Here is a 23,742-nt window from a genome sequence, read left to right on the forward strand (position 1 = left end):
AGGATTTATCCATATTTGTAATATTTATGGTCTGTCCTTAGGATAGGACATCAATATTACATCTGTGATGATACAACAGCCAGGACCTCTACAGATCAGCTCTTCCAGGACAGCGTGGCTACAGGTAATGGTAACATTAGGAGCCATGCTGATCACTTTCCATACAGTGTGTAACAGTGGGTTTAGGTAGTGCGTTGTTGCACATCATATGGCAGGTGAGCTGCATGGCTCCCAACATGTTATCTTTAGCCACCCTGTCTCGGTATCGCTGGTCTGCAGGGGTCCTGATGGTGGGCCCCTAAAAACAATTCCACTGGTGGGCCCTAGACACCCAGTCCAACCCTGCTGATAAGGAATGTAGATTGTGAGCCTCTATATGGGACAGTGACTGACAATGTCTGTTAAGCACTGTGGAATATGCATAAAGAAAGCCATTGATCTTTTGTAGGGCAGGTGTTGGTTTCAGGAATTGTGTCATATTCTATCCCTTCCCTCTTCTCCCTAATTTGGAAACTAAACTCCTCAAGGAATTTATTAAGGGGTATAGTGAGTATTTTATATTCTAAATGTTGCTTTCCCACACATTGCTATCCATATATTTGTTTGGTTTTGGAAAAATATTCATCTGAAGTAGCATTACAGTCATACTCATATTGAATATCTGGACATGAAATTAAAGGGATTCTACCATTAAAAATCTTTTTTCTGTGGCTAACACGTCGGAATAGCCTTTAGAAAGGCTATTCGTCTCTTACCTTTAGATGGGATCTCCGCCGCGCTGTTCCTTAGTAATACCGGTTTTTACCGGTATGTAAATTAGTTCTCTGGCAGCGATGAGGGCGGGCCCCAGCGCTGAAAATGTGATGAGGGCATCCCCACCGCTGCCCGAGAACAGGATCCTGTGCTGCCTCTATCTTCTGCTGGATCCTCCCCATCTGTCTTCGTCTTTCTTTGGCGGCTTCACCTCTGTCGGCTCTGACACTAGTAGAGCTGACTGCGCATGCACGGCCATAGTTCCGAGGCCGCAATTGCGCGCATGTGCAGTCGGCTCTACTAGTGCCTCAGTGGCAGAGCCAACTGCGCAGGCGTCAGAAGAAAGACGAAGAAAGAAGGGGAGGATCCAGCAGAAGATAGAGGCGGCGCAGGATCCTGTTCTCGGGCAGCGGTGGGGACGCCCTCATTGCATTTTCAGCGCTGGGGCTCGCCCCCATCGCTGCCGGAGAACTAATTTACATATCGGTAAAAACTGGTATTACTAAGGAACGGTGCGGTGGAGATCCCATCTAAAGGTAAGAGACGAATAGCCTTTCTAAAGGCTATTCCGACGTGTTAGCCACAGAAAAAAAGATTTTTAATGGTAGAATCCCTTTAATGATGGGGATGGATGGAATGATTAATACAGATCTTTTCCATAAACCCCCCCCACACACACACACACACACACACACACTAATTTTCTTCCTAATAGCAAGTCGGCCCATCCAAAATCATTAATTGAGAAGATCCCAGTGGGGGCAATTTTTAAGGGCACTTCAGATTTCCACATGACTATGGACCGTAAATCACATGACCATAGTCAGAATTTGATCCTCTAGAAGTAACAGAATGAATGACAGCGAGCTGAAATCTAGAAAACCATGAGGAATTGATACAGCAAGTATATTGGAAAATTGTATATCTTTTTATTGTACATTTGTTTGTCAATATTGGTCTGAAAGTGGCCAACCCCTTTAAGTTTCATATCTACAAGCATAGATATTATTTACTTTCATTATTTTTTAGGCGAGGCATATGAGGTTTCTTTGTTGATTTTTTTTGTAATGTATCTTTCTGTCTGTATTTGAACCCTAAAAATTGTACAGCGCTGTGGAATATGTTGGCGCTATATAAATAAAATTTATTATTATTATTGTCTCTCTATTTTAACATGTATGTGTTTTGAACTTATATATTATATAGGTTTCGTTGCCCATCTACTCAGTCAGTTTGATCTACAATTTCATCATTGGTGTTCCACACTTCTGCTACAACACCTCTTCCTCTTTTTCTTCTCTCTACATTTTTTATTGCTTTCATCATTATTGTCACTTTGTGTTTTGCACTGCACACCGACACTTGTACCTTTAAGTCACTTTAATATTTTAAGATATTATATTTAATGTACATGTGCTGCAGCCCTTATTATCATTAGTATTTACTTGGCACCATTATTAGATTATTATTCGTTATTCGTTAACATGTTATTACTTTATAGTATTTTGTAATTTGGTCTTTTGTAGCCATGCTATAGTTCATTATTGTATTTCAATTTACATTATTTTGTGTATTGCACACTATTCACCACAAGGTGGCGATGTAGCTTTATACATGGTATATCCCATTATTACACTTCAATCTATATTGCTCATGCATTACATAATATAATAATAATAAATTTTATTTCTATAGCGCCAACATATTCCGCAGCACTGTACAATTTGTAGGGTTCAAATACAGACAGATACGTAACAAAGAACGTAATTTCACACAATGGGACTGAGGGCCCTGCTTGCAAGAGCTTACAATCTATGAGGTAGAGGGGGTGACACAAGAGGTAGCAGGGGCGGCATTGCTTATACAGTGTTCTGACAATTTTGTAATAGAGGTGACTGTCATTACACAAACCAAACTTTATGAGCCGTCACTAGTGGTGTCCTGTAACATGTGGATTGAGCTTGGACAAATAAAGTTATCCTGAAAAGACATCATATCATGTGGGGTAATGTGGGAGCGGGGTCAGAGGAAGGTTAAACTTTGGGGATTCTAATTATAGTACGGAAGGGTTTACGTTAGAAATTGTGATAGGCCTGTCTGAAAAGATGTGTCTTTAGTTTGCGTTTGAAACTGTAGAAATTGGGAGTTAATCTGATTGTCCGGGGTAGAGCATTCCAGAGAAGTGGTGCAGCTCGGGAGAAGTCTTGTATATGAGAGTGGGAGGTTCTGATAATAGAGGATGTGTTAGGTCCTTGAGTCATTACATATTATTTACCACTAGGTGTTGCTGTACCTCTATGTATACTATACATTGCATAGTATATTATTCTATGTTTAAAGGGGTATTCCCATCTACATAATCATATCTATATTTGTAGATAATTAAAAGTTAAACATTTTTGCAAATATAAATAATTAAAAATTCTGCAGAGCTTTAAAGATTTTCTCTAACTTTCTTAGTGGTGACAGTCTATTATCTTGATCAGTTGCCAATGGTTACGACCACTAATGCAGAAACTTTCTATGGTCTGGGACATGTCAGTGAGCCCAGCTATGATTTTCTTATTGTAGCTGGATTATCATTCAGGGACACTACATGTATCAGAAGATATCCCGGCCACAATAAGGAAATCATGGCTGATTTTCTGACCTTAGAAAGTTTCTGCATTAGTGGTCGTATCCATTGGGACTTGTGAAATGGCAGTTGAGTGCAAGAGGTTTGGTTTGAGCAAGCAGTCAGGAGTGGGACCCTGGTGTGGTGGGGAGGAGGTGAATGACATGCTGGGGTGAGCGGAGCTGGTGTTTGATCAAATCTGCACTTCCAGCGACATTGATATAGTCTTAGAAGATTAGGAATAAAAAAATAAATTGTAAACATATATATAGTTGTGAAACCACCAGGTGTGCACCACTATGTGTACCGCTATGCTGGGGAGTATTCTTACCAATATACAGACAGTTACCAAACAAAACTCATCAAGACCATTAATACCTCTATACTAGGCCCAGGTAGAACAATACCTCCACATGGTGATGACCTCCATGAGGTATTCGTGCACTACACAGACTCCTATCTTAACAAGCATCAGATCAAGTAAGGAGGTTTTCCCGGCCTATTTTTTTATACTGATAATCTATGCACATAACAGCTCATTGATATGTCAGTATGTAATCTGTCAGACACCTGAACCCCACACAGATCAGCTGTATTAGCAGCTTTCTGGTGACAGACGCTGCTTGTGGACAGGAAGCCACATTGCTCCTATTCAAGCAATAGTAACAGCACTGCAATTACCCAGAAACACCACTATACAGTGGATGGCGCTGCTGTACCACTCCTATTACTTGAATAGTAACGGTGCTGCATCCTGTCCAGCTATAAGCACCTGGATGCTGCTATAGCACAATCGGACCATGCTGCTGACCGAACTCTGTTTCCAGTATGGTGGGAGGCCCTGAAATGTGTTCTTCAGGGAGTGTTCATCAAACACGGTTCCTGATTGAAGGAGAGGTCTGCTTGGGTGGCCACAGGACTGGCGACCATCCATTCTTAGGAGTCTATCCATAAGCGAACCTTAGACCATGCAACTTATACAGAGCTCCTCAATGTCACAGAGGAACTCTGTAGGAATCTTGATCATCTATTTCAGAGATAATAGTTTTTGAAAACACTATTATGAGTTTGCAGATAAATGTGGTCAGTCTCTGGTCTGTCATTTACTTTCCTGGTCGGCCTTGTAATATATATTCCCCAAATCCATAGTCAGGAGGGGGAGAGGGAGACCTTCACGAATCGGTTGCTATTATCGAGCCTTTTACAAGGTCAATATGTGGATATGAACCCAGATTCTGTCTGCGATAAATTGCAAGACTATGTTCCTCCTCTAGATGAGCCGTTTTCTATAGAGGAGCTCCTTGAGGTCACTCGAACATCCCCCCTGGTAAATCTCTGGGACCTGATGGATATACAGACGTATTAGCCCCAGTTCTTCTGTGGGCTTCTAATAGTCTCAGTAGTGAAACCCAATTTCCAGTGGTGAACCTAGTCCCTCTGCTGCCTGAGGCAGACGATCAACTGAAGATGGGGGGGGGGGGCTGTTAGCGATCTCGTTTTTCTTTTAATCGTCCACATGAGGCAGCGGGGGTGGGGGAGGTACTAGCAGTAACATTAAAGTGAATACAGTGCAGTAATGTTTTGTGTTAAGAGTCAAATCCTTCATCTTTGCATTTTGTCAGCCATCTTGTAACCTTTTTCATATAAACTGTATAAGTATATATATATATTTATTATGTCCCACTGCAGCCCCCTGCAACCACTATTATGCCCCACATCAGCTCTGGAGCATAACAGAGGTTGCAGGGGCTGCTGTGGGGCATAATAGAGGTTGCAGGGGCCACAGTGGTCCCTACAACCTCTATTATGCCACACAGTTGCCCACCCAACTCTATTATGCCACACACACTGTATTATGTCCACCCCTGAACTATTATTATACTCCGAGGTCTTTTCAGACCACAGAGTATAATAATGAGAGACCCAGGGGAGGTGGAAGTAACATAATAAACAGTGTCACTCATCTCTCTTGGATCCGATGTTACTCCTAGCAGCCTTCGGGCCTGTATGATAATATCCCAGACGTCACATTGTTTGGGACATTACCATACAGGCCCGAAGCCTGCTAGGAGTAACACCGGAACAAGGTGAGGTGAGTAACACTGTTTATTATTTTCCCTCACCTCCCCTGGCTCTCTGATTATACTCGGGAGGGGGGTTTCTGAAAAGACACCTGATTATAATAATAGCCGTAGTTGGGGATCACGGCTCACAACCGCCCCCCGCGTCCTATAGCAGAAGGGAAGCGGGGGGCGGGCTTCAGCAGGCCCAAGGAGGTACATAATAAGGCCTATTAAATAAAAAAAAACAAAAGAATTTACTTACCTACCTTGTGATCACTTGCCGCTCCCGCACCACCTCCTCTTCATACGGCAAAAGATGTCCATGGCTAAGAGGAGGCAGCGTGATAACGCTGTATGCGCTCAGATGCAGAGGTCCAAACTAGCGCAGGATAGGGCCATTTGGTTTGTTTTTCAGAGTGGCCCTGTGTTGGACTAGTTTAGGTAAATAAATAAATATTTTTAAAAAGTCCCCTTCCCCCCCACGCACTGATGACTTTAACCCCTTCCCGACATGCGCCGTAATAGGAGCCGGGCGGCCGCCATAGCCGCCGGGTGTCTACTGCTTTAAGCAGTAGACAACCGGCTCTAATGCCTCCGATCGGTCCCCGGACCGATCGGAGGCATTATCCCCTCCGGCGCCACAGTCAAAGGCGCCGGAGGCACCATTTTCCCAGTGGCGCTTGGGCGCCGCCATTTTGCTGGTGATCGCCGGCTCCTGGAGCATGGGTGACGACGTCATGGCCTGTGTGTATTATCCCTGTCACGTCACGTTGGCATGACAGCTGGGAGCCTTTACAAGGCTCCCAGGTTTGTCTGCAAATTCTCTCTTTTGCAGGCTGGTCTATGCAGCCTGCAAAAGAAAGGATGATTTTTTTGTAATGCATTAGCATTGTAATGCATTGCATTAGTGATCAGACCCCCTGGGGTTCAACACCCCTAGGGGATCTAATAAATGCAAAAAAAAAAAAGTAAAAAAAAATATAAAAAAAAATAAAAAGTATTAAAAATTCAAATCACCCCCCTTTCCCTAGAATACATATAAAAGTAGTTAAAAACTGTGAAACACATACATGTTAGGTATCCCCGCGTCCGAAGTCGCCCGCTCTACAAATCTATAAAAATATTTTTCCTGTTTGGTAAACGCCGTAGCAGGAAAAATAGTCAAAAGTGCCAAACCACCGTTTTTTCACTGTTTTGATTCTGATAAAAATTTGAATAAAAAGTGATCAAAGCAATAACATTTCCCAAAAATGGTAGAACTGAAAAGTACACCCAGCCCTGCAAAAAATTACGCCCTATGCATCCCCGTACACTGACGTATAAAAAAGTTACGGCTGTTGGAATATGGCGACTTTTAGAAAAAAATTTTTTTAACACAGTTTTGGATTTTTTTTAAGGGGTCAAAATGTAAATAAAACCATATAAATTTGGTATCCCTGGAACCGTACCGAAACACAGAATACAGGGGACATGTCATTTTGGTTGCACAGTGAACGCCGTAAAACCAAAGCCCGTAAGAAAGTCGCAGAAATGTATTTTTTCTTCAAATCCACCCCATTCTGAATTTTTTTCCTGCTTCCCAGTACATTATATAGAATAATTAATGGTGGCATCATGAAGAAAAATTTGTCCCGCAAAAATTAAGACCTCATATGGCTCTGGGAGCAGAGAAATAAAAAAGTTATGGGGTTTAGAAGGAGGGGAGTCAAAAACGAAAAACAAAAATCAAAAAATGCCATCGGCGGGAAAGGGTTAATTACAGTTATCTCAAAACCTGGGAAAGACCCTTCTAATTGTGCTAGTTATTGGCCTTCTTTGATAAATGTTGACGTTAAATTTTATTACTATTTGTTAGCTAATCGTTTATCTTCCCTTATGCCAGGCCTGGTCCATACTGGCCAGGTTGATTTTGTGTTGGTAGGGAAGCTCGGGACAATATTGGTAAAACACTTTTGGCAATCAATGTAGCCTGAGGCAGTTCAATACCGCTTTGTCTTCTTTCGGTTGACACTGAAAAGGCATTCGACTGTGTTCTGGCTTCTTGAGGCCCACTCTTAAGCAGGTGGGCCAATGCCCAGTGTTTCTGGGGAGGATCCTTTCGCTTTATGGGGACATTTCTGCCAGGGTTCAGATAAATGGGACGATGAGAAACGGGACAAGACAGGGGTGCACTCTGTCCTCTTTATTGTATCCCCTACTGATGAAACATCTGGCGGTTGCCCTGTGGGCTAGCCCTAGTGTACACGGTCTGCAGATGGGGAATAGACAGGTTAAGGCAACTTTATATGCCGATGACCTACATCTCTATGTTACGTGTCCAGGGATATCATTTTCTTTGATTCTCCATTCTCCAGTTTCATAGGTTTGGTCTATTGAGTAATTTTAAAGTCAGCCTGTCTAACAGCGAGGTCTTGAATATTAAGTTATCTTCCGAGGAGGTTGCTCATCTGGCCGCGCAGTTTTCTTTCAGATGGCAGGCACACTCTATTAAGTATCTAGGGATTCAGATAGTCTCTGACCCCTCATCTAATTATCTTCCTCTTTTGGCACAGACTGAGGCAAATTTGTGGAGATATGGAGTGTTGGACCGCTCTTATTTTGAAAGTATCAATGCCTTAAAATGGATATTATCCCTCATTTTCTATATCTATTTCAAGCAATACCGATTGAGGCCCCTCGCTCCCTTTTTTTCTAGGTTCTTCAGGGTTTTTGTGAAGGGAGTACGGGTTTACCAGATCCTGTGATTTTGCCGTGACTTTTTGATTTGCACTATCTGATCCCTTTCCTCTCTGCCTTGGATCCCTGCTAATTATCAGCCATGGCAGGTTCAGTATACATTTCTTTCTGCTCATTTTTTTAGGGTCTGGGATTCAGTGTGTCGGAGTCAGGACATAGTGAGGGTCCCTGGTCCTTTGAGTCCCCTGTTCCATTGAACTATATTTCTGCTAGGTTGTCTTTTGCAAGGTTTTTTTTTGTGCTGGTCTGACCAGTAGGATGTAAGATTGCGTAATGACCTGGGTTCGGGTTCAATCACTTCTTTAAATCAGTTGCATGTCTCCAATCCAGGCTTCATTTTGTCCTGGCTGGAGCATTATTAGTTGTCTTGTTTTATTTAAAAATTTTCTTTGGTATCAGTCTTATCTCCTGGCCCCACCGAACTGGAAAAGGCTTTGCTTCAGTCTCATTCACCTAGACATGTAGTTTCTTTTCTTTATAACATTCTGCTGAGTGATGCTACTGTCACGACCTGAAGACTTGTATAAAAATTGTGTGTTTTTCTGGTGGGGTTTGGTCGGTGTTTTGATTCGGTGGTATGGGGTCTTCAGGTGGTTTCCTTGCCATTGGGCCATCTGTTTGGGCATTGAGTATTGGCCTTCAGAATTTACTTGAGGTTCTTGGGATCGAACCTCAGGTGTTGGTTGTTACCATTATCCTATGGGACAATTCTGGGGCCTTTATTAGGAGGAGGGCTGGCTTCACTAGTTGCCGATTTTTGTTGTTACCAACTGGAATTTGTGGCTCTGGAAGGAGTATTGTTTTGTGGAATTACAACTGACTAGGAAGTGGTGTGAGTGTTGCCTTGTGTGTGAGTCTGGTTTGTCCCTCCACACTTCTACTCTACCCTGAAGGACACTTCAGTTCTGTTTGCCTGGCACTATCTGGTTATTTGTGAGGTTTGGGTTCGTTTGTTTTGCCCCAGTCCTGTGTTAACCCTTTCCTCACCTCTCCACTGTCCCTCTCCTCATTTTCTTGTTCCATATTGTGTTGTGCTGCGTGTCCGTTGTCCAGCACACCCCATCCTGTCTGATTTATCTGCAGCTGCACCTTAGTTTCTGTAGGGGTGACCACCTTAGTATCCCCAGTCCCTAACTCTCTTGTAGTTCTCAGCCTGTCGGCTAGGCCTTCGTGTTTGAGAGCCAGGAGTTGTTTGGGCCAAGGCTAGCTTGGGAACAGCTGACCACCACCCACAGGCAGGGCCTAGCTAGCCGCCGTAGCGTCAGGGAACATCTCCTTCCCGTGTTCCCTTAGCGGTGCAGTCTGCAGTCCAGATTCTGGGTCTGGGCATAGACACGAACGTAACAGCTACATTAGGAGCCCCTTCTTATACTGTGATTTGGGCTAGGGACTTGCAGATTTCAATTTCTCTTTCTGATTGTTCTAAAAAAAATTTCATTTGCTCATAAACTACCTTTGACATGTAATGTGCAGGAATTTTTTTTAAAAAAATCCTAACTCTGGTAATTGATGTCCAGATCTCCTACATAAGATGTATCCTAGTTTGTCCAGTGTTGGCATTGTGGCACCGAAAAAGATTCCTTTCTTCACATCTGGTGGGAGTATGAGGGGATTTGACCATTCTGGAACTCTGTTTTTGATCTTTACTTTAAAGTTTGGTTAAAACCCTACTTCATGTTCTACTGAATTAAGCTGAAAATTGAGAAACGGGAATTGGGTTAAGAAAGTAATTGTTTGCCCAGTCCCTTATTTATAAGCCAAAAAGGCGATCAACTACAGTGAATGTCTATGTAAGGTCTTCACGTAACATGTTTGCCTACTAATTTTAAAGAACCCTTTGTAATGCATCAGTTTTTCCAGCACTGGTGCTGTAGAAAAACAGAACAATGGTTGAAGCAGAGATAGCTTCTTACGTCTACACATACCCACCAAACCTTTATAACAAAAAGGGATTGCCCCAAGTGGACAACTACTGTAGGTTTACGCCAAAATATGTAAATGACAAATATTATTTTCTCAATCTAAAGTATATGACACATTTTTGCTTTCCATGAATGACATTACTCAGATTTAGACATAAAACATTGCTTTAATAACTGTATTTGCAATCACATTGAAGGAACGCAAAAAAGAGTTCTGATGAGCAATGGGTTGTGGTCCCATGTGTCTTAAAACAAAAGCTGAACTCTAAAACAAGAAGAAAACAATGGCAGACAAAACTATTCCAAGCAACACAAATCGCATGCATATACAGTAACACTGAACAAGTTCCATATATTATATTGCTGTAAGGATCGCCTAACATGGAAAATGTACAAAAAGGAGAAATAGGTCTTTGCATTAATGAAAAATACATTTTTTTCCGTCTACAAAGGAATTTCTAATACAAGAAAATAAATATTGCAACATAAGCCAAAAATAATTTATAATTGCTCTTTTCAATATAGTTTTAATATTTCTCTTAATATTAACAAATGGCACATCACGTATTTTTTTTTTATAAAACAAAGACAGGAGAATTGTCCTCCTGTGACATTCATATAAGTTTCTGCATCTGATGTGATACTGTTTAACTTGGAAAAAGTATGGAAAAAGTAGGCAGAAGTTTCTTTAAAGGACAACTGGAAATTTCATGTTGTTGCCAAGAGGACATGTAGGGGACTGTAGCATGAGCTGCAAAATCTCATAGATGTGTTTGAAAATACCATAAAATAACAACACGGTGGTACAATTTCGTCATGTGTATCAAGTTAGTTTAGTTATATGGCCATGAAATACTGCGATATGAATATTTATGGGCAATTGTCAATTTTGTCTACCAATTCTAGACAATCTTATGAGGAACAAATGGAATTAAGTAAGAGCTGAAATGTCCCTCAAATACATGCATAATGGTCAGCATATCTCAGTTCCAATTTTGGATATAGGTGGTTACAACCTACATAACATCTAATCTATTAACAATGTAATCTCACATTGTCTTTGCAAAACGGAAATCAAGATTGTAAACAAGCATAAAGCGTAACAAGTGTATGTGGCAAGATATTTTTTAATTGTTCTAAGAGACCTTAATAACGATGGTCTATCCTTTGTTTGACAAATTAATGAGGTTTGACTCTTAGCATTATCATGATCAATGGAATAAAGGGGCTGTAGTGTTCTGTGGAGTGACAAATCCCTTTAACTGTTTACCAACTCATTACAACTCAATCCCATTCAAAAGCAAGTGTTGCAACCCTTTCTGATGAACTGCTCGGTTGAGGTGGCAATAACTGGGCCCCCACTGATATCATATTGATGCCAACCCTAATAATAATCACTATCAGTGGCATAACTTTGGGCCCCAGGTGCAAATTTTGAACTCCCCTGCCCCATCCCATATTCTTGATAGTGGCAGTTATAGGAGCTGCAGCCATATCCTATAGACGTGTATGGAACAGTACCCACAACTGCCATTATCAGGACCATGGCAAGTAAGCAGTACAGCTTACCAGCATATAACAGTTTGACTCCCACCAATCTTGAATTGATCTCAGCTGTTTGAAGAAACTGTGGCACTTGTTTTACTACTTCACTATTCGCACATCTCTATTTTATAACATCCGTGCGATGTATACAAGTTAAATAGTGGCATGTGACGTAAACATTAAAGGGGCTGTGCTATTTGCTTTTTGCAGATTATCAGTGAGGTTCCTGGGTGTTGCGCCCCCACTGATCTCATATTAATTACCTATCCTATCAATAACTGGAATACCCCTTTAAAATTTGTATCAACTTCACGGATGGCACAGAGAGAGGGAGGTAGGACACATTGAAGGAATAAAATGCCTACAGCTAACAGAAAAACTTTCCATCCATACGCCACCATTATGACTGCGGTCACAGAAAGACTGATGATAACTTGACCAGCGTCACCAATAAGATCATAAAACAGCATCAGAAGCAGAGCTCGGCATCATTCTCTACTGTTACTGATACTATATTGTGATCCTAGAAACAGTCTCAACCTGACTGTCATGATGCTGCTCTCAATCTCTACACTTAACATTTATCCCCCTGATCCAAGAAAACTCATTAGGCCTTAGCCCCACATAGAGAATCACAGCTTAAAAAATGCATTTTGTATTTTTACAGTATTTTTCTTTGAGCATTTTTCTCTGCTTTTTTCTTTTCCCTATAAAATGCTTGTGATTCTGTAGCTAAAATTAACGTACACACGTTTTATTAAAAAGCAACTATTGCAAGTCTTTTTTTTGGATGAGATTAATCAAAATACCAATCACTTCATTGGTATTGTAAAATGCTGTGTTGTTTTTTTACCCACGGTGTTTTGCAGCAGCCAATAAGCTACATTTGCACAACTTGGGGCCTTAAACTGGAATGCCTAATATTGCAATTGGAAACCACCGTAGAACAAAGGCGTGAAAATCTAATTCCAGACTGCAGATAAATTGTTGTCGTGAATATGAATTTTATCATCTTCACTCCATTGTTAACATTATGATAGGAGGGATCCAGATTCTACATACATTATTAAGTAAATTTCACGTTCACAAACCCCATCCTAAAGATGGCATATATCTTCTCGAAACATTGTAAATAATTCATGAACTGTAGTTCCACTTTGGTAGTCACTTAAAATATATTTTAAGCTAGTTAAGAGCTAGTGAAAAGATGAACATCTTGTCTTGATAAATCACTGAGACTTTTACAAATTCTGAAAAGAATATATTTGGCCCTCTGTGTGAACAGAACAGGTCCCCTTTAGTGTTGACATATAACATTGAAAGCCAGCTGTTCTTTAAAGAAATTCTTGGACTGTTTAGTTCCTGTATTGGTCAGGCGAGTAACACTACAAGCACAAAGCAGTGTATTGTGGACATATTTTACCCATAGTTTAACTGAAGCACACAGAAGCAAGGACAATTTAATGCAGCATATTACTTATTGGTTTGTAAGCTATACTAGTAACTGTATCTAAAAACTACCAAGCATGTAAAGTTCAACTAATCCTACACTGTATTTAACATTGTTTTAACACACATGCCCCTTCATTGGCCCCTTAACCAATGAAGACAGGAGCTATATAGAGCTTTCCAACTACGGTGCATTCTACGAGTTACCAACAGTCCCTTGAACTTCGCTTACTCGCATTGCTCATCCCGCATGTTTAGTTGACATCTTACACAACAATGCCAGTGTAAGGGGTATAACTGATCTTAAGCATTAGATGGTTTATTATCAGGTTTGTATATCTGTTGATAAAAACTGTGAGGATGATGTATCTTGATAAGAGTGCAAATGCGACTCTTTAAGCTGGTGGTATGGTTGATAATATGTGGAAGTCTAAGAACAGCTGATAAAATGAACTAGTGACTGTGTTGAGAATAATCCAGCCGGAGGCACAGCCATCACAGACTTCACATCTCGGTGTTCGCTCATGTGATCCAAGTTTGCAATAACTGCTATTAGTGTTTGTTTTCAAATACTCGCCTAAGATCCATATTTTGAATTATGTAATTCTTAGTCATGTACAATCATTCTTTGGCATCTGTTCAGTGAATTTTGCTGATACATGGCATATCTGGTGCATCTTTTGCTTTTGTGGAAAGCTACAGGTTTGTGGACTGCAGAAAAGCCCTGTGTTTTGTTATTTTGCTGTTATTGTTTATTTGACCTGTGGTTTTCCCTGAGCTCACCCTGGAGTCACAGAATCTGAAATATATCAAATATTTTAGTGACTATTGAATGGTGGAATGAGACGATCAAGTGCATGTCTTATTATCAGTGTCTGAAAAATCTAGAAAAAAAAAGATTCGTTTTAAGGCTTAGGAGGGACTGCAATAGTTGTATGACAGCTGATGTGCTAGTAGTCCCCAACAGAAAAGAATGCTAAAAATGTTGTAATGTCGCTGTAAAAAGAAAATCAACAGACTGATATATATATATACATGCCATTATATATATATATATATATATATATATATATATATATGCCATTAACAGTAATAGATATTCTTGCTGTTCCCAAAGCTATATGGGCTTTCTCACAGCACAGAATTTTACCTACACTTCTTAGCAAAGGCAAAAATGATATCATCCTTCCACTCAAGAACATAAAACCTTGTCACACATTAAACTTATCACAAGTACTATGCAATAAAAGGAGGGTCATTTTTACAATGTCACTGAATTGTTGAACACAAACTTACCACACATGAATTTTTACATATCTCTCAAAAAATTGAAGTGCAAACGAGGTAAAGACCTGAGACATTTACATCTATACATCTGAAGCGAACATAGATACAATAGGAAACAATGTTTGAAGCTAGTAGCTGGTAGTTGACCCTTATAGTGAATGCTCATTGTAAAAAAGGGTTTTCAGAATTGGAAGCGCTATATGACCTTTCAGTTTATTGGTTTGTAAAGTTATCATAGGACATTGCCACAGCAGATGCCATGTTCTTCTAAGTATATACCACATTCCAATAGCAGTCATTACTGAATATGTACAGTTAGGATTGTATTTAGCTCCTCAGCTTAAGAGTAGGACAGAGCTGTATTTGAAGTGGCGGAGCTGTTCCTCGGAGTAACTAGGAAGCGCAACTGAAAATCAGCATTATGATAAAAGGTCAAGATGCCACAGGTTATGTACAGTGCAATACAAAGACAGCATCAGGTCCTTTGAAGAGAGCATAGGACAAAACGCCATCAGAAAAGCTACCTAAACTGCCATACTTAACCATTAAATCACTGCAACTGTATAATGTTCCTCAGATTACTAGTGCATTGCCACAGTATAAACAAGATCAATGATCAAGAACTAAAAGAATAAATAGATACATTTTGTTATCGGTTCCTTTGACAATATATGTAGTTTGCTACTGGATATCTGGTTTCTAAAACATCGTTCTGTGATGATAATCCGAAAGCTTCCATACTAAGTGCAATGATAGTTCTTGTGGCGCCCCCTGTGCTAAAATGAACTTTTAAAAAACTTTACAGTCATCTACGTTAAAGTAGTTCTACTTTTTTTTTTATACTGGAATTAAAAAAAGAAAAAAAAAAAAAAAACATTTTCCATTGGGTATAAAAGCATTCATTTCCTTATGCTTTTGTCAAACATTTATGTGGATTGAATCTTTACAACCTAAATGAACTAAATCTTTTCTGGCATAAGCTTTACATCATGAAAAAGATGGACCATAGGAAGAGTGTCATAGGTCATGCATTAGAACATTATGCATTTTACAGTTTATGTAGTAAGATACATAATAATGAAAAACACATGAGAACCCTAATGCTTCATTTAACCAGTGTAGATGTGGATGTTCTCCCGTATGGCAACATATGTTTCAATTAAAATGTTTTGTTACAAAACTAATGCCTATGCTTTCCCATCCTGGGCTTACCATCGAGGTGAGCCTAGGTTTTTTTGTTTTTTTTTTCACCTGAGCAAGTAAACCTAACCAGCTGTAAGACGGCATACATGTCAATATCTTCCAAATAGTTGTTTGCATATTCCACTACCAGGACCAGCAGATGTATGGATAAGGAGAGCCTAGCTCATAGTGCTGCACACTTCTGCTGTTTATATGTCTGTTCATGGCCAACAAAAAAAGCCCTGGACAGAAGATAATGGGTTCAGGATAAACTTTTACAATAGCAAAAGTTGCCTTCCTCTACATATAACAAGTGCTTTTTTTCAAATAAGCATTGCATTTGTGCTTTAAACTACTAGCAGCAATGAATTTATTCTACTAAACATTAGTATCATTAAATGATTACTGGAAAAACTTTAGCTCACAAATGACTTGTGTCTGGTCATAAATGTAATGCCCGTTCCTACTACAGCTGTATTCATATCATCTTTTAATGGCCTGCTGTGAAAGAAGAAGCACAGGTCCCTTGATGCACATGCTTGCATTTAACTGGGAAATGCATGTTAGCTACAAAGGGACATCTACAGTGCAGTAACTGTCTGTGAGGCTTAAACATGTCTACAGGTAGAGAAAGACAACTGTGCTGGAAAGACGTGTTACATATATGTAAAATATGTAAAACAGATTATCTATACATATGACAGACACCTCTGCTGAGAGCAGGCAGAATAGTAAATGGCAGTCATATCATGGTTTAGGCATCAAGTATTCCAGTTTCCTTTCAGCTGGAAAATTAAGATGCCAAAATACTCATTCGGACAATGTCATCACTTGAGGAGTCAAACTGATTGAGCTGTGTTCTTCCTTGACTTGATTCCTCCTCAGAGTCGGTCATTTCTATATCTGAGTAGTAGCCATCAGTTTCAACCTCTACGTGGGACTTTGCCTGACGCATTTCTTTTATTTGTAGTCCACTTGCTCTTTCAGAATTCTCTCTCTGTGACTCCACACTGGCCTTTCCGCCCTTTGGTAATCTAAACCTCACCATTGACTTTGTACAACCTAGTGAGTCAGGCACTTTGACAGGAGAATTAGACTCAGGTTGAACAGGTTTAACTGTCATTTCACCATTTTCCACTTCACTGAGATCTGGAAAGTCTTGTGAGTCATTGGTCCTCAGCACAGGTGAGAGTGATGAACCTTTCTTTAAGGTCTTTTTATCACTATGCCCTTTCTTTTCCACTTGTACCTTGGCAAACCCTTTGCTAGCTCTGCTGCGTCTGTGATTGTAGTTGGAAGGAATTACTTCTTCACCTGTCAAACACTTTAACTCATTCCACAAGGCAACTTGGTCATCCTGTGAAATAGTGCCATGGCTGTTTCTGAGAGTTTTTTTCTTTCCATGTGTTCTTGTTTTGCTTTTCACCTTCTTTACAGTCTCTATCTGTTTGAAAGGAGACTTGAGTGAGTTATCCATCATGATGCTTAACAAGGTCTCTTCATCTTGTAACAGTTCTTCAGAAAGAAGACCCGAGGCATCATTCTCCCTGCGGCCATTGTTTAAGGACCACTGAGTCATTGTCATATTCTCAGCGGTAATTTGAACTGGCTGAGCCAACCAGCTGCTAAAAAATGTTTCATCTATTGGGAATGATGACGTCAGATCTGAAAGAATAAGAAATCAAAAGACATTAAATTATTTTAAAGCACTTTAGCACAAAAAATTAACAGTCATGTTAAAATTGCAAAAAACTTCCTGAAAATGTAATTTTTTTTTTTATTGCAGATTTTGAATTCATGGCTAGATTTAGATGGGCGATGACTCCCATGCCTTAGGTGCATTTTGACCACATATTGATCTAGCTAATTTTAGCTTAAGGACCAGTAACATTTAATGCCAAAGTATACAATACTAGCAGAAGGACCCGGCTTCGCACGGGTATATTTCATTTTTTGTTTGTGTAGTGGCCCCATAAGAATAGGTTGATTGCTATGGAAACCTGGTGTAAAGCTGTGTGTATGTGAAGACTGAAGAACCTGTGAGTTTCCATTGGTCCATAAGTGTCATGTGATCATGTGTATCTCAAATTGGATAGCAGTGAAAAACCTGCAATCGGTTGTTTTGGAACCTAGAGTAAAGCTATCTGACCTACAGCAGTGAAGAAAAATGGCTGGGTTGTTATGGAAACCTAGAGTAAATCTATGTGCATGTGCAGACTAAGCACCTGGGAGCTTCTATTGGCTGATAAGGGACATGTGACTGTGCATATAGCAGTTGCAATAAGATTTCAATTGGCTAATGCAGGTAATTTTTTTGGGAATACTGTAACTCAGGAAGGTACATCCTAGAGAGCTGAGACTGGATATGTGTGTGTGTGTGTATATGTATATACATGATATCATATACATGATAAGGGATATATATGTATATGGTATATATTTTATTTATTTTATTTTTTTGAAAGAAAGAGCGATAAAGAGAGAAAGCATTTGTGGGGGAACTTGCATTAATCACTTCCATTAACACATATGAAAGCGTTCATTGCAGATAAAAGTATCAGGCCCTGTTCACACGGTGGAATCTGGCACTGATTTTGCAGCAGATCTATTCTCCAACTCGGCGGCAGATTCTCTCATGCTGCCTCTTATTATTTTCTATGGAAGGCAAAGATTGGAGTAGGATGCTGAAAAAAAGCATCCTGCTCAATCTTGCTGTGGATTCTGCAGCTGATTCAGCCACAGAGACCGTGGTTTGAGACTCCCCTTTGATTTGGCACATTCATTTGGGACTAATCAGTGGTAGAAAGCCGCAATGGAATACTATTGCTCTGCATCAGCATTCCACCACCTCTTAATCAGGGCTCCAGGTTTGTGTAAGCCTTTGGGCAATAGAGCCTCAGTGGGCCCTTTTTAGGGCAACTCATGTGCAACTCAGCAAACAACTGAAATTGGGTGTTTATTTTGTGCATAGGCAGACCTATTGGTGTGGACTGTAATACAGTCCATTCCATAGAAGTAGATAGAACCTGTTCAAATGTTAGAAAGTAAAGAGGAATTGGGTGCAAATAGGAGGGACATTAAACTGAGGCAACTGGAGGGGGACACTAAACAGTGGGGGTAGTTGGAGGGGGACAGTAAATTAATGGCAGCTGGAGTGGGATATTAAACTGGGGGCAACAAGAGGGGGAGATAAAACTGTGGTAGCTGGAAGGGGACATGTACTGTAGGGTAACATTAAACTGGGGAAACTAGAGACATGTTGTCCCCAGTTTAATGTCCCTCTTAATCTCCCCCTATTTAATGTCCGTATTCCCTCCATTTTCCATTAGTTTAATGTCCCTCCCCCTCATCTGTCCCCAGTTAAATAACCTCCCTTCATCTGCGACAAGTTTAATGTTTCCCCTCATCTTCCCCCAGTTTCATATCCCCCCTTCATCAGCCTTCAGTTTAATGTACCCCCTTCATTTACCCCTAGTTTCATGTTACTCTTCAATTTGCAGCCAAGTTTAACATAAAAAACACGGATACTCACCTCTGCTAGCTCTCCTGTTGCTCTGTCGTCAGTATCTTCTCTGAGTGTTCTAGGACCTGCAGGTGCGATGTGAGGGACGTCATCACATCGCGCCTACTGCAACCGGGGGCCAGAGTGATGCAAAGCAGTGAAGCAGGAGCAGTCTGCAGATAGCTCCTGCTTCATTCACTATTGAAGACAACTCATCTGCATCATCAGGACGCAGATGAGTTGAATCCGGGACATACCTCACCCAGGACCCACAATCGAAACGACCCACAATCCTAGACTGTCCCACAGAATCCGAGATGGTTGGGAGGGATGAAAATGGAAAAATGCTCACCAGTAGAGCCCAAGTCCAGCTATATCCTACAGTCTATTTATATATTATGCACATAAATATAAACAAATCTGTTTTCCAGGATGTAATTAGGAAAACAATATCTCTTTTTGCTGCCTCTAGGACAGCCTATTTAAACACCAGACATGGCTATTTCAGACAGCCTACCATGATGCGCGATTATTGCCAAACTAGACCAAAAGGAACAGACTCCCTACTGTGGACAGCAATGTTTCGATCTGGTTGGATCTTGTCTGCACAGCGTAGGGAAACTAGTTTGGCTAGGTGAGAGACTGTAGACCAGGGTCAGGGACTAAGAGAACTCCTTAAGGAGGGTGCCATAAGGCCTTGATGGCACTCTCCTTAAGGAGTTCTCTTAGTTCCTGACCATAAATATAAACATCACTTATATTGTCAACTTACCCAGATGTCCCAAAACAGATTCTTTTCCTCTTCTTGTTCTTTCCTTTTTTTCAAGACTTGTTTTTTTTCCTTTTGGCTTCTTTCTAGAATCTGTTGAAATAAAAGGGGAAGATTTACTAATACTGTCTATGTTTTATACAGTCTAAAATATTACCAGATTTATCAAAGTGTCTAAAGCTGTTTGATAAATCTGTTGCATTATTAGACTGACCAGTCTAACTTTACACATTCTATTAGCACCGAAAATTTACGGTACACAATGTTTCTATTTTCAGTGAAGCAACATCCCTTTCATAGCAAGAACACTCTTTAATCCGAAACGTGACTAAAACACTTGATAAAGGGGGTACAAGGCATTTTAAAGCTCTCCACCCTCCAAAAAAGTGAATCACTCCCACAAAAATGTGCATTCTCTGGCCTACTACTGAATTTAATTAATTTGATAATTTCTTGTAGACCTCAACACATTTATAATAGGACCCTTTTGACCGTACTAAACATACTGATAACTCTGTCATTAATGACCAGGCCCATAGTGGCCTCACATATGTTACTCCTGCCTAAGCCCTCTCAGGGTTTAACCAATATCTGGAAAAACAAACAGGAATTGGATAAATTGCAGCACACAATATAATGTCCCATAGCGTCATCCACACATTATAATAAAGAGATGAGTGAACAGCGTTCGATCGAATAGCTATTCGATCGAATATCAGGCTATTCAAGATATTCGATTAGAATTGAATACCATGCAGCAAACGCAGTAAAAATTCATATCCCCTCCCACCTTCCCTGGTGCTTTTTTGCACCAATAACTGTGCAGGGGAGGTGGGACAGGAACTACGACAATGTAGGCATTGAAAAAAAAATTGGAAAAAGCCATTGGCTGCTGAAATCAGGTGACCTCCAATTTATAAGAATAGTGGCCGCCATGTTCGTCTCATTTGCGGCTTGGCGAGATAGGGACAGAGATCTGCTGAGGGCTAGATAGGGATTATCTTCTGATAGGCAGGAATTCTGAAGAACAACAACAGCTCTTTTCAGAGCTATACTGCAGGGAGAGGAGTCCATACACGCTCAAACCCAGCTTTCCACGGTGTGTACCCCCAAACACATAAGTGGGATACACAGCAATTCAGTCAGGCCAAATACGCTCAATCCAGCTTTCCTCGGTGTGTACCCCCAAACACCCAAGTGGGATACACAGCTATTCAGTCAGGCTATATACACTGAATCCTGCTTTTCGTTGGTGTATACACGATACAATTCGCATTTATATACATCTAAAAATGCGTAAGACTAGCGCAAAGGGACGTGGACGAGTATGGGGACGAGGCCGGGGGCATGGAAATGCAGCGGGGAGCAAGGTTGCGGTCAAGCTACAGCGCATCCCGTGCCTACTCCTCTGCCGCAGCAAGCATTGTGCTTCCCCACAGTCCCCGGCTTAATGGCCACATTAAGTAGGGTGCAGGGTACAATATTAACCAGGTCCGAGCACCAGGAACAGGTGTTATAATGGCTAGCGGATAATGTTTACAGCACTTTCTCCACCAGCCAGTCAGCCTCTACCTCAACTCCTCCTACCCAACAGTCTGTTCCTCCTTCTTCAAAACATGCTCAAAACATAATCTATAGCAGAGGTGCCCAATACGTCGATCGCGATCTACCGGTCGATCGCAATGGATGTATGGGTCGATCGCAGGATGCAACCAGGGATCCCCGGTGTCTGCTTGTTCGCAGTGCAGGCTGAGAGTCGACTCTCAGCCAGCGCTGTGAACAAGCACTCCGGACACTTGCAGGCCGTTCTTAGGGATGGAGGGGGCCGGGGTGCTGCTTGTTCACAGCGCAGGCTGAGAGTCATCTACGGACACTGGCAGGCGGGGCTGCCGCAGCGCCAGCCTGCCAGTGTCCAGAGATAACTCTCAGCCTGCGTTGTGAACAAGCAGACAGCGGGGATCCCTGGGTGGCCACAGAACGCCGCTGTCTCCTGCTCTCACGCTCCGCCGGCCCCGCCTACAAGAAGTGGGTAGTAGATCTTTTGACTTGGGCATGTTATAAAGTAGCTCACATGCTGACAAAGTGTGAGCACCCCTGATCTATAGCATATTACATTTTATGAGTGCCATGAATTTCTGTTCTATATGTACGTGCAACTTACCCCTCGTTCACATATGCATTTAATTTCAGGGGAGTCCGCATGGGGACTCCCCCCAAACGGAATCCGGACCCGGCATACAGACACCGGGAGGGGTGTCGGGGCCCACAGCATCGCCACGCTCCTGTCGCTGCAGGAAACCAGCGGCGGCAGGAGCTTGGCGATGCTGTACATTTCAAACTGCGGGCCTGAGCTTATGTCACCCAGCGTGTAATGGAGCGGTGTGTGTGTGGATACCAAATTTATATGGGTTTTATTTACATTTTAACCCCTGAACAATAATTCAAAACTATGCCTTTTTTTTTTCCGAAAAGTCACCATATTTGACCTGTAGGGATACATGGGGCGTCTTTTTTTTGCCAGACCAGGCATACTTTTTAGTTAGGAATTGTTCAGAAATTGCTACTGCTTTGATCACTTTTTATTAAAAATTTTATCAGAGGCAAAACAGTGAAAAAACGGCAGTTTGGCACTTTTGACTTTTTTTCACCGCTATGGCGTTTACCATACAGGAAAAATATTTTTATAGATTTGTAGAGTTGGTGTTTTTGGACATAGGGATTAGAGATGAGTAAACATTGTTCGGATCAGCCGATCCGAACAGCACGCTCCCATAGAAATGAATGGAAGCACCTGTGACGCTGACTTTGCCGGCAGCCAGCGTCACAGGTGCTTCCATTCATTTCTATGGGAGCGTGCTGTTCGGATCGGCTGATCCAAACAGTTGTCGCTCATCTCTAATAGGGATACTTAATGTGTTTCACAGTATTTAAGTACTGTTATGTGTTCTAGGAAGAGGGGGGTGAATGTATGCTACATAGACTCGCTTGAGATAGGAAAAGACCACAGATAGGCCTGAGAGCCTTCACAAGGCTCCCGGCTGTCATGCCAATGATCACCAGCAAAATGGCAGCGCCTACACACTGCTGGTAAAATGACACCTTGGTCAGCTTAAACTCCGCCCCTTTTTTCTGTGGTGAAACCACTCAACAGGGTCTTGTAGGAAGGAGAAGCTAGTGGAACTCTTGCTAAGGTAAGCCCAAACACCGACCTACTTGAAATGGGAAAACCCCTCAATTCTACTTTAAACATACTAATACTGTAATACTAGCAAAATCTAAAATATGATCAGTGAAGTTATAAAGTGCTGATATTCTTAAAACCACATAAAAAAACAAAAAAACAAAACATACAGTATAAATAAGAGAAGCTTTGAAGAATAGTAAAAAAAATAAAACTGCTTGTTTAAGATGAATACACACAAGACAACTTGTAATGATTTATGGCTTAATTACCACTGCCAAACAGAAGCTTTTATACATTCTTTTTTAATGTAAAGTTAACAAAATATTACGTAATGTTTTTGGTTTGTCTTTCTTACCTTGTCGAAGATCTTTCTCAATGAGCTTTGTCTGCAGCTGAAAAATTTGCTCCTCAAGTTTGCATATGGAGTGTTTCATTTTTTCACGCCTGGTGATCATGTAACATAAATTCCTAACCTGTAGACAGAAATTATAACAAGTAATAAAATTACACATTTCAAAATAACATTGTTTATGGCTATATTCTTAGGATATAAGCATCTGATCTGAAAGGCTACGTCTCTCCATTCGCTTGTATGGGAGTTACGAAAATAACCAAACCGTGTATTTTATGGCATATCCTATGGATATAGTTTCCTATGGAAATACCCATTTTAGTTGAGCATAACAAAGATTAAAGCACGGCGGCATAGCAATCTTTGCTTATGACCATGTAGCTC

The 23,742-nt window shown here is 41.0% G+C and overlaps 1 protein-coding gene across 3 annotated transcripts in view; it reads right to left on the reverse strand.

Moving 5' to 3' along the window:
• Positions 1-10,235: 10,235 nt before the first annotated feature.
• Positions 10,236-23,742, reverse strand: part of JADE2 (jade family PHD finger 2) — a 137,851-nt gene continuing 124,344 nt past the window's right edge. For all 3 annotated transcript variants that reach the window (XM_075274856.1, XM_075274855.1, XM_075274857.1), the window contains 3 exons: positions 23,362-23,479; positions 19,826-19,915; positions 10,236-17,216 (listed from right to left, as the gene is read on the reverse strand). In XM_075274856.1, the coding sequence (XP_075130957.1) occupies positions 16,345-17,216; positions 19,826-19,915; positions 23,362-23,479 (1,080 nt within the window). In that variant the 3' untranslated portion in view covers positions 10,236-16,344. The remainder of the gene's footprint in view (positions 17,217-19,825; positions 19,916-23,361; positions 23,480-23,742) is intronic.

Source organism: Leptodactylus fuscus, chromosome 5 (genome assembly GCF_031893055.1).
Source record: "Leptodactylus fuscus isolate aLepFus1 chromosome 5, aLepFus1.hap2, whole genome shotgun sequence".
Lineage (NCBI taxonomy): Eukaryota > Metazoa > Chordata > Amphibia > Anura > Leptodactylidae > Leptodactylus > Leptodactylus fuscus.